This window comes from Pelecanus crispus, chromosome 1 (assembly GCF_030463565.1).
Source record: "Pelecanus crispus isolate bPelCri1 chromosome 1, bPelCri1.pri, whole genome shotgun sequence".
Classification (NCBI taxonomy): Eukaryota; Metazoa; Chordata; class Aves; order Pelecaniformes; family Pelecanidae; genus Pelecanus; species Pelecanus crispus.
In genome coordinates, this window is record NC_134643.1 from 207,193,017 (window position 1) to 207,209,700 (window position 16,684).

The following is a 16,684-nucleotide window of genomic DNA, read 5'->3' on the forward strand; positions in this document are numbered from 1 at the left end:
AAGGAGGAGACTACTGGATATGAATCAGTGTTATTAAAATTCACGTTATGAAATTATTACAAAGCCTGTGTTATTTAAATTGTAACACTTAGTTCTATTGAAAAGATGAATTAAATGCAAAATAAGTCTACAAGTAAAAAAAGTTATGGTGATACTCATCATAAAATAGTTCCATTGCTGGATTGCCAAAGACTGATTTGTTCTCCTAGACCCTCAGAAGGGATATATATTAAAAAACCTCAAAACTCAGAAACTTGAAGATTTCCTCAGGATTAAAAGCTTGCACAGCCTATCCTCAACTGTCACTCATGCAACTACGCATACATAAAAATCCACAAGCAACTCTGATCTTCTTTCTTTAGCATATACAATACACATTTAATTCAGATACTGGTATTTTGGAATGAGCATTCTAGTGGCAAACAGCAGGACAGTTTAGTTTCTGAAACCTGAGTACTGGGGGAACAGATTAAACTCTTTCAACTAGTCCGTTCAGGTTGTTCATCCTCCACATAGCATCCGAGTTTTGGACAGAAACAGAAAAAGCATACTGCACTCCATGAAAGAATTAATAACCATCTTTAGCACAAATGACAGGTCAGTTCTAATTACAGCTTACTGCAATGGAAGTTTCAGCTGGTCACTGCACATATTTTTTAAATCTCTCAAGAGAAACGTATAAAGAAACAGAGTTGGAATGAAGCTGCACAGAAATACTGTTCCCAGAGACTTTAATGTGGGTGCCAGGGTTTGCGTGTAAATATATACGTTATGTGCATGTGTAAAAAAAACTCAGGTATGAAGAAGAACATGAGCAGATGAATGATGACATCTTCAGTACTCCAGCTAGGCAGGCATAAGCAGTCAAGGGGTATTCGCAGTTGATCTTATATATGTTTTCCCATCAGTTTGCTTGAAGACGAACAAATAAGCACTCTTGCAGAAATTTCAACACCTGTTTAAATTCTGTTGATTTTATCTAGGAGCCTTCTTTTATAAACACACACCTGAAATTTTCCAGTATTTTCCCTTGAGAGTTCAATTTCTTCCAAAAATGCCAATAACTTTTGTGACTCAGCACCTTAGGTTATTTCTTCTCAAATCATAATACATTGTCTTCTGGTGAAGAATAATTGCATACTCAAAAAAATAATCTGTATTGAAGTTTCTTGAACACTTTGCAATATCAAAACCAGCATGGCCTCCATATCCACCAGTTTATGTGGTACATCTACTAGTTTTTCTACTTTACAAAGAGTTGGACATATTTCTGGAAAAAGGCTATGACATCAGGGAAAAACTGGTGGTGTTCGAGTGCCTGGAAAAAGGGGAAGAGAAATCTATCACCTCTGATGATGAAACTTCTATTTGTTGACCTCCACTCAGTCCATCTAAAGACCTGGCCCACTCCTCCCCACATCAGATCTAAACACTGTTAACTCTTGGATTCCACTATTTCTGTGGCAATCAATAACAACTGTCGGTTTTCCTTTAAGATACAGGGCCTAGGTTGTTTCTACAGAGCTTCTGTCACGATCAGCAGTTTATTTTTCATTGGGTAACACAAACAGCTTTTTTCATATGCATCATATGCATCAAAGTAGACCTAAGCTACAGCTAGCAGATATATGCCATATTTATTCAAGTTACATTCTACTTAATGGCGCTTTTGACTACATTCTCTCTATTACTCAGTGGCTGAGATCATCACAGTAAGCCAATAAACTTTGTTTTAGTGGTAACATTTGGCATATTCATGCTCATAAAGATCATCTTTACTCTCAAGATGGCAGTCCCAACACATGCAAACTCCGGACCCACACTAAGACGTGCGGCAATGGATTCCCCCCCCATTTAGTAACTGTTTTCATGCAGGAGAGAGTGTTTTTATAGAACAGAATAGAATCGTTAAGCTTGGAAAGGACCTCTAAGATCATCTTGTCCAACCGTCAACCCAACACCACCATGCCTACTAAACCATGTCCCAGAGTGCCACGTCTACACATTTTTTGAACACCTCCAGGGATGGTGACTCCACCACCCCTCTAGGCAGCCTGTTCCAATGCTTGACCGCGATAAGCAAGATAATGCTTACTTATCTCTTTCCTTCCTCAAACTCTCTAATAGAAAATGCAATTCCTCACTTATTTCAAGTGTCCTCATACAGAAATATATCTATGGAAGAAGTAATATGGCATAGCTCGCATTATGAATCTTACTGATTTCATTATGACAGCCACCAGGCTTTAAACTGAGGAAGTTTTAAGTATTCACAGTAATACCAGCATATACTATGATCTCCAGGAAAAAAAAAAAAATGCTCTTGTCTTTGAATATATTCTGTGGAATTGTTTTATGCACAGAAACAATTTCTAGCTAGATGCTGCTGAGCACTGCAATGATACACTGTAAAATTGGGCCTTGCTTTGACCTTTTTTCCTCTCCAGCTATCGCTCTGCAGTCCAGAACACAAGAATAAAGTAATGATAGCAAAGAAACCTAAGACACCATGCTCCTTTCATCAGAAACAAAAGACTGCAGAGTCCAGAGCTATAAGGGAATGGCATGGAGGGAAGGCTGCCTCCAGCCCCACACTCCAGCCCTCTCCAGTTTAACAGGATCCTGCTACAAGTAAATTGGCACATTTGCTGTTTAATCTGCTTGAAAGCAGAGATCTTCAGCAATGTTTATCAAATGATAGTGAAAGCATTATTATTATAACTAAAGAAAAAGAAATATTCACTATATCCTCTATAGAGATAGGTCATCCAAACTTGTAGTTAAACTTCTAAGATCAGGATTAAATACCAGTATTGAAGGACAGCTCACCAGAAGTGGAAAGGATAGGTTTTTGTTAAGACTGTATTTTGCTGTTTGTATTAAAACAATATTTTAATGCAACTTAAAAGAATCCTATGCCCATATACCTCCTTTTTAGTTTGTTTTCTTCTTGAAAATCCAAATCATTAGCCAGGAAAATTATGACAGTAATCAACATACATCAACAGGCATCATTCGAGTTATTGATTGAATAACCACTCTAAGCCAACACAGAATTTCCACTGTTGTATTAACTTTTGAAAATACTAATCAAAGAGAAAGCTTGGTATTCCTCAATGCAGTTAGTGTTGGTATAGGCTCTGCTGCATAAATTTCAAAAAACGAATTTATGTATGATTTTTTGTACATATGTATATATGCATGTGTATGTATATATATATATACACACACACTTAAGAGTGTTGCCCACTCTTCCTTAACCTGGACTAAGTGGTGAAAAACTCAACAAAAGACCGTAAAAGCAGCTCATATAAATTAGCAGGTACATGCGCTTCATTATTATTAATGAAGAAACTGCTGGTTTAGCCTCAAGTACAACAGAATGAGTCGTTACCTTAAATTTTAGCATTAAATATTAACATAGTAAGTCAACTGCAGTAAAACTACAACGACCAATACTTTAGGAAAAAAATCAGATACATACATACCTTCACTACAAAAGGGTCTTTTGATGCCAGAGAAATTCACCGTCTCATGCAGCGTTTTCTCTTCTTGACAGTATTCACAGTATGTAACTATGCAGTGCAGTTTCTTATAATCATCAGAACATGCTCTGCTGCAGAACTGATACACTTTGTTCTAAATGCAAAGTTGCAAAGCATCACAAATAGGGTTAATGGATAAAATCTTAAGGTCTGGATAGTGCAACTTTAAATAATAGTTTGCCATCAAGACACAACATTAACATGCAAAGTAAACAGAAGTGCAAACACACAATTGGTATATGACTTCTAATGCTGAAAATTAACAACTCTCACTCAAGCTGACAGTGAGTGCTACAAATACTCATCATTTCATATGAAAATGCTAAACAGAAAATATGCCAATCAATCTTAGCATATCCTCTTCAGATACTTCTCTCAGATCATAGAGAAGTGTAACAACACTCTGTCATATCTACAGTCATAAAATAACTGAAGACAAAAGCAGATTTCAAACTTACAGCTGATCTGAGAAATTACATTTTTCTTTAAATTCCAGATGCTTTTTTATTTGTTATTTATGAACAAAGACAACTGCTTTTATCCATATCAAAGTTAAATTATATTATATTCTACAGAACCAGGTAAATTTTATTAACTTAATTTTTTAAGCTTCAATACCTTATAAAATACCTATCTAGAAAAACTGTATTTGGAGTTACAGGTTTAAACTTTTAAACACTTCATCATTCTAAAACTAACACCAAAAACACCCTTACCTCCCATTCCAGTACTTCTGGCTTCGAACAAAAAGAACTTTTGCAATAATTACATTTCAACTGAATATCACTGGGAGACACAAACTGACCATTTGTTGAAGACTGCACACTGAGAGTCTGAAAAACAAAAATACATATATACATCACTAAAAAAAAAAGTTACTTTTAAAATGTATTTTTTCAATTAAGCCTATAGCATTTGAGAATTTGGGAGTTTATAAATAAACTCAGGAGCATTTCTGGCAAAAGCACAGCAGGTTGGTCTTCTTCCTTAATCCTTTTCCCTTGTCATCTCAGGTTTTCCAATCTCTAATCCTTACCCTTGCTTCCACCGTAATTACTTTAGGTCATATTTCTTTTACCTTACCTTTCCTACTTAAGGACAATTATAAATGCCAAAAAATAATCTCCCAAAACTGAACACCTGTTAATCACAAAACATGTATTTTCAGATAAATACATTTCACAGCTTGCCTTATTTTGGTCACAGAAGTTTAAAGACCTACAAACAAGTATTTTCAAATCCAAACCTCACCAAGGCAGATTATCAACACCTTTCCTAAGCATGCCACTTGAAAATATAAATACTAAAGTAAAAGGCCTTCAGTGAGAAACCCTGCATCTACTCAGATTAAGGGAAAACTAGCTAATAGTCCTAGCTGGCCTCAATCACCATGGCAGGAAGATGCAAACATTCAAAGAGCCAGCTCCTAAACAATTAAGGGTTTTCAGATTGAGAAAAATACTATAGATTGCATGTTTAGGTATAAGAATTTAATTCTGTAACTGAGTAATTCACTTAATTCATTTCTCAGACAATTAGTAGAGAACTCAATTTTACAGTATCTGTAGTCTTCCAGTCTTGTATGCCTACAGAACATAGTCTTTTGCACATTTCCTAGATCAAGCAACAACTATTGGTGTATTACACATGCAATGTTCAAGACAAAATTCGAATCATTAGTGATTACAGTCACTTGACGAATCCAGAGGACAAATTTCTTACATCTGTCTTCTCAACAAACTTTCCCACACCATTTGCAAGATGACAAATATATTTAAAGACCACAAGTTCTCTTCAGACAGATTTGTTACTGCCTCTGCACCTTGTACAGTGAAAATGTAAAATATTTCTGGTATAGGATACTTTTCTTCAGATTCTTATGTTACTAAGCATTCACTTATGCTTAAAAAAAAAAATTGTGATGAGACTGATTACGGATATAAACCCTCACATAAGTGGACCAGTACTGCTGAGTGCTAGCTAGCAGTGCAAACAGTATCAATTTATGCAGATGCACTAGTTCTGTATCAGGAGTTTGCAGACATTAAGTAGTCATGCACATTTCCCAATCATGGACAGGACCCAAGAACAAAATGCCATACAGAGCAGAAAAGATGCCATCTTTATCCCAATGGCCCATTGTCCCATTAACACAATCTGATGCCCACATACAGTCCTGTCATATTTTTTTCCCCACTATATCCAGCAAACGTCCCTGTGGTTGAGAGGTTTGCTAGACTTTGGCTGCTCTAAATAGGTAGCTGAAGACTTGTACTAACATGGGAGCCACAAAGGCATTTTAAGTTCAAGGTCTGATCTGTGCACTTCTGCATTTGCAAGTTTCTTCACAGAACAACCACCATGCTCAACATGTGCTGCCATATGGGTTATGTAAGCACAATGAAAGTCCTACAAGTTCTGGTTGAAAACAGAAAGAGATCAAGAAGCGAGTATACCCACCACCTCCAGTTCAAGAATGAAGGAAATGTTAAAGAACTAGCAGATGTCACAATTTGTACAGAAAACCTGAAGACAGAGGGAAGAATGAAGATGAAATACATGAAGTGCTCACCAAATGAAAAGCAACCGTACTTTTTGATGCCTGTAATTACCTTTAAATATGGGACTAAAACACCCTATTGTGAGGGCTACAAGTTGAAAGTAAAACATGCCTACTGTTCATTAGTAGTTTGGCAGCTCAGAGCAGTTTGAGGTAGATACAGCCTAGGACTCTTCCGAGAAGACCAGTGTAGTAGCACAGCTTTTGGCCTGCCCCTGCCACCACAGCATAAGCGATAGAGGGGTTATCCTTGCTCACAGCAACACAAAATCAAATTGCGGAAACATTTCTGTACATAAATTTATATGTGGAAGGGCTAGTAGGCAGCCAGACTGCGGCTTTTTTCTAGTTGAAAGAATCAAGTTGTTCTTAACATGAAAGAGAGAAACAAATATGTAGAAGGAATCTTTCACATACAGATATCCACTAGGACTGTTCCACAAGCAGAATCAGGGGCACTAACTTAAACAGGGAAGGAACCAAACACTCCCCTTATGCTCATGCACACACAGACCTTCCAGCCTCTGCGTGGAAGCCTCCATTATTTTTATTATGATGAAATTTGGAAAAGTATTTCTGTGACAAGCATGCCAAGCTTCCTCCACAGTTCCTGCTGCAACATACTCCTTTTTTAAAAATATCTCTATGTATGTGTGCGAGAGAGATGCAAGGTATATAACGAAGAACACTTACAGACACCATAATGATGCTGAAAGAGAACACAGCATTAGTGAATAACCAGAGTGAGTAACCTGCTAAAAAAACCATTGTACTTATCATTCTTACACATACTGGTCCTACAACTTTCCACATACATCCATAAACTGGGGGGGGGGGGGGGGGGGGCACACGCAATCAAAGCTTTAGCATAAATTTTCTGAAAAATTTTGCATAGACTCCTGTTTTGCAAGATAGCTTGTACTTTAAGACACTTACACATTTGCTAACTTTAGGAAGACACCTGTACTACAGCCTCCACATTCACAATAAATAAATTAGCAGTTTATTTTTCCTTAAGAGACAAGTTCAGAGCAAGAACTTCAACTGACCCAGTAAAGGTACTTCTAGCAAAACTGGCTTATAACAATACAACTTTGGAACAGTTCTGTCCTTAACTCTGCAATAACATCCTCCAAGACAGAGCATGAAAGAAGACAAGATACAGTCACACTATTCTACCACCAACTCCCAAACAAAAATCCTAGTAAGCAGGCTATTCTCCCTCTTTTACCCTCTTTCTTACAAGGATGAATGCTCTTGCAAGCTGTGTGCACAAAGAAGAATATAGATACGGACATAAGTTGTACAAGCAGCAGCTCACCAGAATCTTTTGAATATTTTAATACATTAAAGCAACAGTTAGCTAGAAACAAAAGGTTATTCATAACATAAAATGACAATCAACCCTAAAGTACTGTAAACAAATTGGGAATTTAAATATTCCAACCCATTTGTAAACCAAAAGGACTAAATTTTTTGCAGGAGAGAGAGACAGATCTGAAACAGCAGTTATTCTGTTCTGAGAAGGGTAAACCCTCACAAAGAAAAACATATAGGAAGAACGGGCACAGTAAGAAAAAGAGATTAATATAATGCCAGAAAATTAAAACACGTTATCTGCATTAGTAAACAATGAAAAATATGGAGCACCATAGTAAATCAGCCATTTTTTCAAAAGATCATTGCAGAAAACATTGCAGTTGACTGAATGGATTAAACCATTTTCTCAATTTAGGTTCGATCCCTTATGTGTCACTTAGATATAAAAAAAGCCTCAAGGGAACACTTGCTCACACTGTGGTATACCATCCTTTCCATCTCACTACCAAATGAACGGAACAAAGAAGCTGTTATCATACAATCAACTCTTATCAAATGGTGAATACACTTTTTTATTCTAGACAGTGAATATATGAAAACTATCAAGATTCAGAATCTGACAGAGATGTTTGAGCACACTAACTGTAAGCAAGTGACCACCTACCCATTCTTGGTCTTCACTGAGAACTCAGGACTGTATGGCTGCTCTAATCAAACTCCACTATAACATTAAAGAGACAGATCTACATGTAACACTGAAACTGCAACAGAAGCATCAGTAAGGTCTCAGTAAGATCAGAAACTCACAACCAGCATCAACTGATCCAGCAGTTATATTTAATAATGTTGCTTAATGTTGACTTATCTGCAAATCCAAGAAGGCCCAGGCTGTATTTGTCATTCACTAGCTTTATTTTTCCTCACTCAAATAGCAGAAAGGTTTTGTTCTGAGAGCTCTTGGGGCTGCAATCAATTATAAGACCACGTAGAATAAAATAGATGCCGAATGAATTTGCAAGAAGTACTACAGATTCGTCATTACATACTAACAATCTGCACCTGTTCTGTTAACCAGTTCCACTGACAGACATCTACTACATTGGTTAGGATGGAAGCACAGAACAGGGCTACATGATGGAGGTCCCATCCAGGGTATATTAAGGAAGCAATTAAGAGATGGTATATTAAGGAAGCAATTAAGAGATTGATTTCCTTTCCAGTTGACACAAAACAGCAAAGTTTAATGACAAATGGGAAAACCCTGTATGGGTGTAACTGTTCAACAACACATGAGAAGACAATTGTCAATTACACAGCGCACATCTAGGAAAACTGTTTTTACATGCAAAAACTGAAACATTTTCTTTAAAAATGTTCTTTGATCATCTAGAGATTAATCACTACAACAGATTTTACATATGCTTTAACCTTAAGTCATATTAAAAATATGACATTTTCAAAAAGCGTAGCACCCTCTTCCAGTGTGCCTATCATTAGGCTTGCAACACTCCGGTTTCTGGACATAATTTAAACAGCTAGTTTCATCCATAAATGTTCTAATGGCTTAGCCTCTAACCTTTCATTTCAGAGACAGTCACTATTCCCTATGACACACCTTCGTTAGGACAATATTCAACATCAGGGTTTTGTTACTGTATTTAGTATAAGAGAGATTAAATTTGTTGACCCTCAATGCAAAACAGCAAGGCTTATCTCCATAAAGAGGCTGGGGTGGTAAAAATAAGATAAGCAGTGATATTGCTTTGTGTTTTCCTTACAGTACCAAGGAGAAATGGGTTGTTATTACCTGATTTTCTAAGTTTAAGACAGCAGCTAATGTTATCATTATGAAAGAGTACTTTGTTCAAAGAAATTATTGAGCCAGAAGCACCTGCTATGTTAATTATAACTCATAAACATGTATATACAAGCAAGTTAGCTTAATATGCAAATACTTAACACAAACACAGGTACACAAATAGTTAGGGAGGAAAAGATTTAACACAACAGCTAACCTGAAATTTAGCTACACAACTGGAACTGCAAAAGTTGTACAGTTTTCCATCAGGCATTGTGGCTTGATACTGAGGTAAAGAGTTTCGTTTACAAAAGTGGCAAATAATTCCCATACCTAAAAGGAAAAACGTAGTTTACAAACAAAATAAACACAAAATAGTAGCGCAAAAAAAAAATACTGGATTACAGGTCAGCTCTTCCCACCATTTCAATGTAAAAAGCTAAGCTAATCTGGCTGTTTTCCAGTCAGCTTCTACAAGTCACATAAAAGAAATTGCAGAGGTTTTGCTGAATTCTTCCACTAAAGATCAGCATTAAATATGAAATAGCACCACCTTCTATAAAATTCACTAGAGCATTTTGAACTTTGAGTTTGCTGAATTGAGATCTGTGCTTGCTCTGTATACTGAAGAACACATTTTGAGCTATTTACCAGTTCCTTTCACCCAGATTTTTACCTAGAGAATATCCATTACAGCCACCTCTATCCTTCTCCAGTTGTTGCTTGAGATAAAATCGGGTGGGGTTGGATCACAGACAAAAGAATTATTAATTCACATGCATGAAAATTGCACTATCATTCTGTGACACATCAGAGCACATTATGTCTCAACATTTTTTCCCCAGGAGCATTAAGACGGTTAAAAACTGTTTCCAACATCAAGCAAAAAGGCCAGTGGGGAAAAATGACCCCTCATGGGTCCATTTAGTAATGTTGAATGTAAGATGATATTTTTCTTTATTTTTTTAAATAAGTTTAAAAACCTATAGAGTCATATCTGCATAGATTAATCCTAAAATAAAACAAAACAACCCACCCCCAGTGTTCAAACTTTAAAAAAAAAGTCTACTCTTATCAGTGATGAAAATCCATCATCCTTTTCACTTACTTTGTGATTTTGCATATTTTGATTTGTGTGTGTTCATGCATGCAGTTGAGCAGTATGGCTCCATATATCCATTAGGTCCTATGCACTGAGTCATGTCAAAAAACCTGCACTGAGCTCTGCAGCCAGTACAAGATGTTAATTTGCCATATTTCTAAAACATAAAACAAAGCAAAACAATGCATTAGTTAAGACTATGTTTGGCTTTTGGTTTTAAATTATGGTGTAACAAACACAGAGGAAAACTTATTTATTTACTTCTGCAATTTGCTCCCCCATCAGAACCTTCCTATATTAACTAACTCTCATGATCACCCTCTCAAGAGCATTCAGCGCTATGGTTGGGTCTCTTACCTCTGGGGGGAAGCTAGCTAAAACTAAACTTCTGTGTAAAGACAAAAACCAAACACACACCCCTCAAAAAAACCCAAACAAACAAAAAACCCCAAACCCCACCATCTGCAAACTGTGAACTGTAGTAAGAGTATACAGCAAGTCCTGCTGAGTTGGAGAGTTTGAAACAACACTGTCTCTCTCTCCTTGTTGATGGGACAATGGTTGCAAGAAAAGGAACATGAGTCTGGCATGGCAAAGATGAAGGATAAATAATGGTGCTAAACTTCAAAAAAAATCTGTACTCTCCAAATGATAACATCCTTAATATTATCAAGTATGAGTTAGGAGTAGCAGTTTCTTGGTAACAGCACTGTTGGGAGAACCTCTAACATCTCAACTCTCCTAGTTCCAGTCCTCCAGGCAGAAGAAACACACTGCAGAGTTCCTATGCTCCTCATTGGATCCAATGAGGAACTGTGACTCCGTGAAACTGGTAACAGTCTCAATTTTGACATCTCTAAATGCAGCAGTCAGTCAATCAACAGTTTTCCACAGAAGGGAACAAATGTTCTATAAAAAGCACAGAAAAGTCGCACCAAGCAGAAATACCAATGACACAGTCAACACACAAAATCAATACTTCTGATCTGCTTACATGTATTACACACTTCAGTTAGGCAAATATCTTAAGCGCTGTAAAGCAAGTTTCAGAAAAAAAAGTCTAGACACCTTCCTTGCCCATAGAAATAGTATCATGGTTTTGACAGTGATCACAAAGAATTCCTCACCTGAACAGCAACGAGTCTCCTGTCAGACACACTCTCTCATTAAGTATTAGAAAATACCCTACTGACACTTAGGCACTTAAGATTTCTTCCCTTCTGTTGAGCGATAATTTTGGCACTACCTCTCCCTCTTTCCCTCTTCTCAAGGACTGAAGGGGGAAGAAAAGGCAAAGCACATTTCATACGCGTTTCACCTCATTCAGAGTAACAGAAGCCTCAGTGCATCTTTGCTCTTCCTATCTTTAACTACTTACATTTGAAAACTAGCCAAATCCAGTCTTAAAAGCAGCCAGAGAAGAAACTTAGTTTTATAACATGTATCATTTTCCCTAGATTAAAAACACGTACATAAAAACGTAAATACACATGCGTCTACCACAAATTGGGTGTAGCATCTTGCAGAGACCAGCAACATTTCAAAATACCATACAACTTCACAATTTCCGCATGTTGCTTTGATGAAACCTTTGCTGTGGATTTCTCCAAAAAGGAGTATGTGTCAAGATACCAATCTCCTACCTAAAGGAGGGTATTTTAGACACTCCAGGATTCCTTCCCATCTTATTTCATTTTTTTTCTGTTTGCCTAAAATGTTACCCAGCACCTAATAATCTCCTAATCAGCCACAATATTGACAAAATTCACACTGAGTACCAAGACCAAAATGCAGTAATTACACTGTTCTGTGAGTTGGAGCTATTCTTCCAATATACATTTATCTCCTCTGACAGGCTAATAGACAAAAGCAGGACATCAAGAATACTTCAAGTTATATCGCCAGTCAGAACACAAAGGACTTGGCTTCTTGGAACAAGCTTAATGGACAACAACCATCAAAAAAACCTGCATGCACAAATAGCCTTTGTACCTCTAGAATAAACCAAAATGTTAATCTGGAAGCACTGATGCAAATATGCTGACAAACAGCTTAACAAAGAACGTTCACGAATATGATCAGAAAACAATGCACAGGTAAGCGAAACTTTCACAAGTTCTAGGTCAGAAAGAAAAAGGGGGTGGGGGGGGTGGGGGAAATCAAACTGAGGCCATGATGACTTCAAGAGACAGGAAAATGAAAATACAGATTATAATAAATGAACTTATAGTAAACTGATCAGAGCATAATCAGAAAAGATTCATTGTGTCAACAGACTATACATGTTTCAACAAAAATCCCTTGAAAATAGAAATAGCTTTTGCTAACCAGCATCTCAAGTATCTCATCATTTAACTGATGTCAAGAAAGGATCATGCACACAAAGTACAGTGCAGCAGCATGTCCATCACTCCTGAATTTCAAATATGCTTGCAATACTGGAGTGGTTTACTGATTTCACCCTAGATCTTTCAGACCTAAAAGCAACAAGAACCACCTTTACCAATATCTAGTAATAACCTAGCAAACCTAGACCTAAATTATCAACACTACAAAGAACATGAATTTCCAAAATACATGGCAAGGATGCAGATGATTCTGTGGATAGAAACAAAAGCGTAATAGGAAAGCTCTCACTTTATTCTTGTCACAGCAACTAAGAAGAGTGTTTGAGCATTCCTGCATTATTAGAAGTTTAAAGGAGACAGGACACCGGTGAAGAAAAAAAATTCAAAGGCCTGAAACCTCTTCAGATTTATTGCTCCCAAAACCTCGTAATCATCTCCTTCAAGCTCAACTTTTTCCTGCATTTTTATTACTTTTGTCAGCACTCCTTAAACTTTTAAGTTTGCATATTAAAACCATTCAAAAACCAAGGAGTACAACATTATTATAAAAAAAATTAAAGTATACCTGAAAGTATTCATCAATTAGCATTATACAGGTGTCTCAAACATTTATTTTAATAGTCTAACTCAAAGGCTTCCTCCATTGACAACATCAGAGAACCTCATACTGTGCGATATATCCCGTATGTTTTCAGATAGCCATAATGCAAACCAAGAATATGTTCTTAGAAATCACAGAATAGTTTGGGTTGGAAGGCGTCTTTAAAGGTCATCTAGTCCAACCCTCCCTGCAGTAAGCAGGGACATCTTAAGTGTCAAATTTCCAGATGAGATTCTCTCTTCCCAAGGTTCTCAGGTAGTTTACATTTCTACTCTCACATTCATCACAACATGTTGTCTTTCATCTCTAAGAATCTGCAGTATTAGTTTAATTCTGTAGAAAAAGCAAGATTTGAGAATCCTTTCCCTAGAACTACCCTTCTAGCTGGAATAAATAAACAGAAGATTCACTAAAACTAAGGAGAACTACAGGGTTGAAGAGCATTCTTATGAGGTAAGGATTTTTGGCCTGGAAACAAGATAACTTAAGGGGATAATGACAAAAATGGTATAAAGTTGGGCACTGTGGATCAACTGTTCATTGTCTCTTCTAATATTAACTATGTGAAATCATATGAATATCAACAGAAGAAATTTCAAAACAAACAACAGAAGGCAGCTCTTCACATAAGAAACCGCAGGTTAGCAGAACTTCTTACCAAAGAATGTAATGGATGGAAAAACTGCTTATATGTGTTCACAAGGAGACTGGACAAGCACTTACTCAAGAGAGTCACTAAGAATAGCATACAGGAACATTGCAAAAAGTTCAAGAGATCCCCTGACCTCTAGAGAGTCAGAAACTAAGAGAATGCTCAGGGGAAAATATCGGAAGTACCTGCTCTGTTCTGACTCTTCCTTGCATACCCACTTACATACACTGCAGGAGTCTCTACCCCTGATCTGAACCAGAACAGCTGTTCTCATCTTCTTACTACAGAAGACTTTTCTTTTTAATTTAATATTTTAACCATCCTCAAGGAAAAGTGGGTGTTCAGAAAATAAATCAAGAAAAATGTAAAGCTGTGTCAATGTTGTTGGCATTTCATGGTCAGGAGAGAAAAGAACGAACTTCACTGGTAGAGAGAAAAACAGAATAAAGAATACCAGAATCTTCATTACTAACTAAAGAGGGAACAAAGAAATACAAAACTTCATGACTCTATTTGAAACACCACTGCTTCCTTCTTTGTTTCAGAAGTACAAAATCACAGAATCATGTAGACTGGAGGGAACCTCCAGAGATCAACTGCAACCTCCTGCTCAACACAGGTCCAGACCTGCTTGCGCAGGATCTTGTCCAGTCAAATCTGAGCATCTCCAAGGATGAGCATTCCAAAACCTCTCTGGAGGATTTCACCACCCTCACAGAAAAAAAGCTTTTCCTTCTGTCTCAATCAAGTTTCCCCTTGTTTTCAAGTTGTGTCTGTTGCCTCTTGTCCTTCCACTGCGCACTTCTTAGAAGAGTCCAACTTTGTCCTCTCTATACCCTCCTGATAGTTACGTAATCCCCCTTTAGCATTCTCAAGGTTGAACAAACTAAGGTCTCCCAAGCCTGTCCTCCTATGTCATGTGCTCCAGCCCCCTAAACATCTTGGTAGCTCTCCACTGAACTTGCATCAGTATGTCAACACCTTTCATCCTGTGGAATCCCAAACCGGACACAGTGCTCCAGATGTGGTCTCAGAAGCATAGGAGGGGGGGCAGGGCACAGAAATCACTTCCCTTGACCTGCTGGCTACACTCATGTTAATGTAGCAACAGGTTGCCCAGAGAGTCTGTGGAGTCCCCATCATTGGAGATACTCAAAACTCAAACAGACATGGTCCTGGACAACCTCCTCCAGGTGACCCTGCTTGAGCTTGAGCAGGGGTGTGGACAAGATGACCTTCAGAGGTCCCTTCCAACCTCAAGCATTCTGTGATACAGTCCAGGATGCAGCTGGCCACCTTTGCTGCAAAAGCACACTGCTAACTCCTGTTCAACTTCTTGTCCACCAGGACACCCAAATCTTTTTCTCCAAAGCTGCTTTCTTGGCAGTTATCTTCCATTCTAGATGAAGTACTGCCTTCATCTTGTGCTCCCCATGATATTTCAATGGTAGCAAAAAGTGATCATAGACAAAAACCTGCACATTCAAACTAGTCTCAGTTTCAAGTTCCCTTCAAAGATGGAATTAACTCAGAACCAATCCACAAAAGGAAGTATCAAGCATTTTGCTTCCATGCACCACTTCTGGCAAACTCAAATCTATGGTGTCCTATAACATTTATGCAAGTTTAAGGGCTGCTATTTTAAGGAAAGTTTTAATTAAAAACACCGCTATCAAATTAGTAAATAAGATTTTATCAATTAGATTACTAAGTACAAAAAAATGAAGTTAATCCAGAGGCAAAATTTCTAGAGAGTAACAGCCCAGTGCCCTCTGAGGAGAAGCCTATCTGACTACACCTCTCCCTCACTACTACACCTAGATTCTGCATTGAGATGACCTCATTTTAGCTAGATCCCATTGCATATTTGACCTCTTCCAAAGCATAAGTCTAAGGTAAATGCAGAAGCCTGAATATTCTTCTGTTCTTATTATATTTGATTCTAAACTCACTCATTCTTTCATGACTTGTTTGTATACCCTATTAGAGACTTAATCCTAGAAATCAGGTCTACTTCGTGATAGGTATCCCATGATAGGTAACTGAGAAAAGACATATTAGAAAACACTTCATACGATTCAAAAATTCTTGTGAGTTACTAGTTCTACATACATTTCAAATCTTCATTCTGTCCACTAGGACAGTGCCGAACTCAAATTGGCAACTACAAAAGTGGCTATCAAGATGCAAGACAAAACGGATGAATGGGATATATTCCAGAAATACAAGTATTGTTGCAGAAAACAGAATTCCTAGAAATAAGAGAAAATTCACTTGGAGGGTTTCTGAGGAATTTTTATTCTTGCCATTCTCAGCAACAACCATTTTAGATGGAATCTTGATCTTCCTTTGCATCTTACTGAAAGGATCATGAAAGCTGAAGTCTAGAGCTCTTCTTGCATGCATCCTACTAAGAAAAAAGATCAAGCCCCAAAATAAGTATCAGACCAATACCGTAATTTCATGGTATTTTATAAGTAAGCCTCACTTCTGTTTGCAACTGAAACTAATAAAAGTCTCTGTTCTTGAACTTTCTGGCTGCAAGAGTTATTTCAATAAAGCTATTAGTGCCTTGCCATCTAGGTATCTGCACTACAGACTTTTATTCTTGACTCAAAAAAGTAGTATGATCTGCTTCACATGCCTTCAGAAGGCTAGAGAGCAGCATGAAGAACGTGCCTGCGCTGTAAGAGAGCATTCTCACTACAGCCTCTCCCATGCAAGGGTCAGTCAGTTGAGAACACCAGAATACCAGCTC

At 37.4% G+C, this 16,684-nt stretch overlaps 1 protein-coding gene across 1 annotated transcript in view; it reads right to left on the reverse strand.

Moving 5' to 3' along the window:
* The window catches only part of ZMYM2 (zinc finger MYM-type containing 2), a 75,624-nt gene that overhangs the window by 36,133 nt on the left and 22,807 nt on the right, over positions 1-16,684 (reverse strand). Inside the window, exons 6-9 of the mRNA XM_075728080.1 lie at positions 10,332-10,482; positions 9,441-9,556; positions 4,262-4,378; positions 3,489-3,639 (exon numbers count right to left, since the gene is read on the reverse strand). Of these exons, the coding sequence (XP_075584195.1) occupies positions 3,489-3,639; positions 4,262-4,378; positions 9,441-9,556; positions 10,332-10,482 (535 nt within the window). The remainder of the gene's footprint in view (positions 1-3,488; positions 3,640-4,261; positions 4,379-9,440; positions 9,557-10,331; positions 10,483-16,684) is intronic.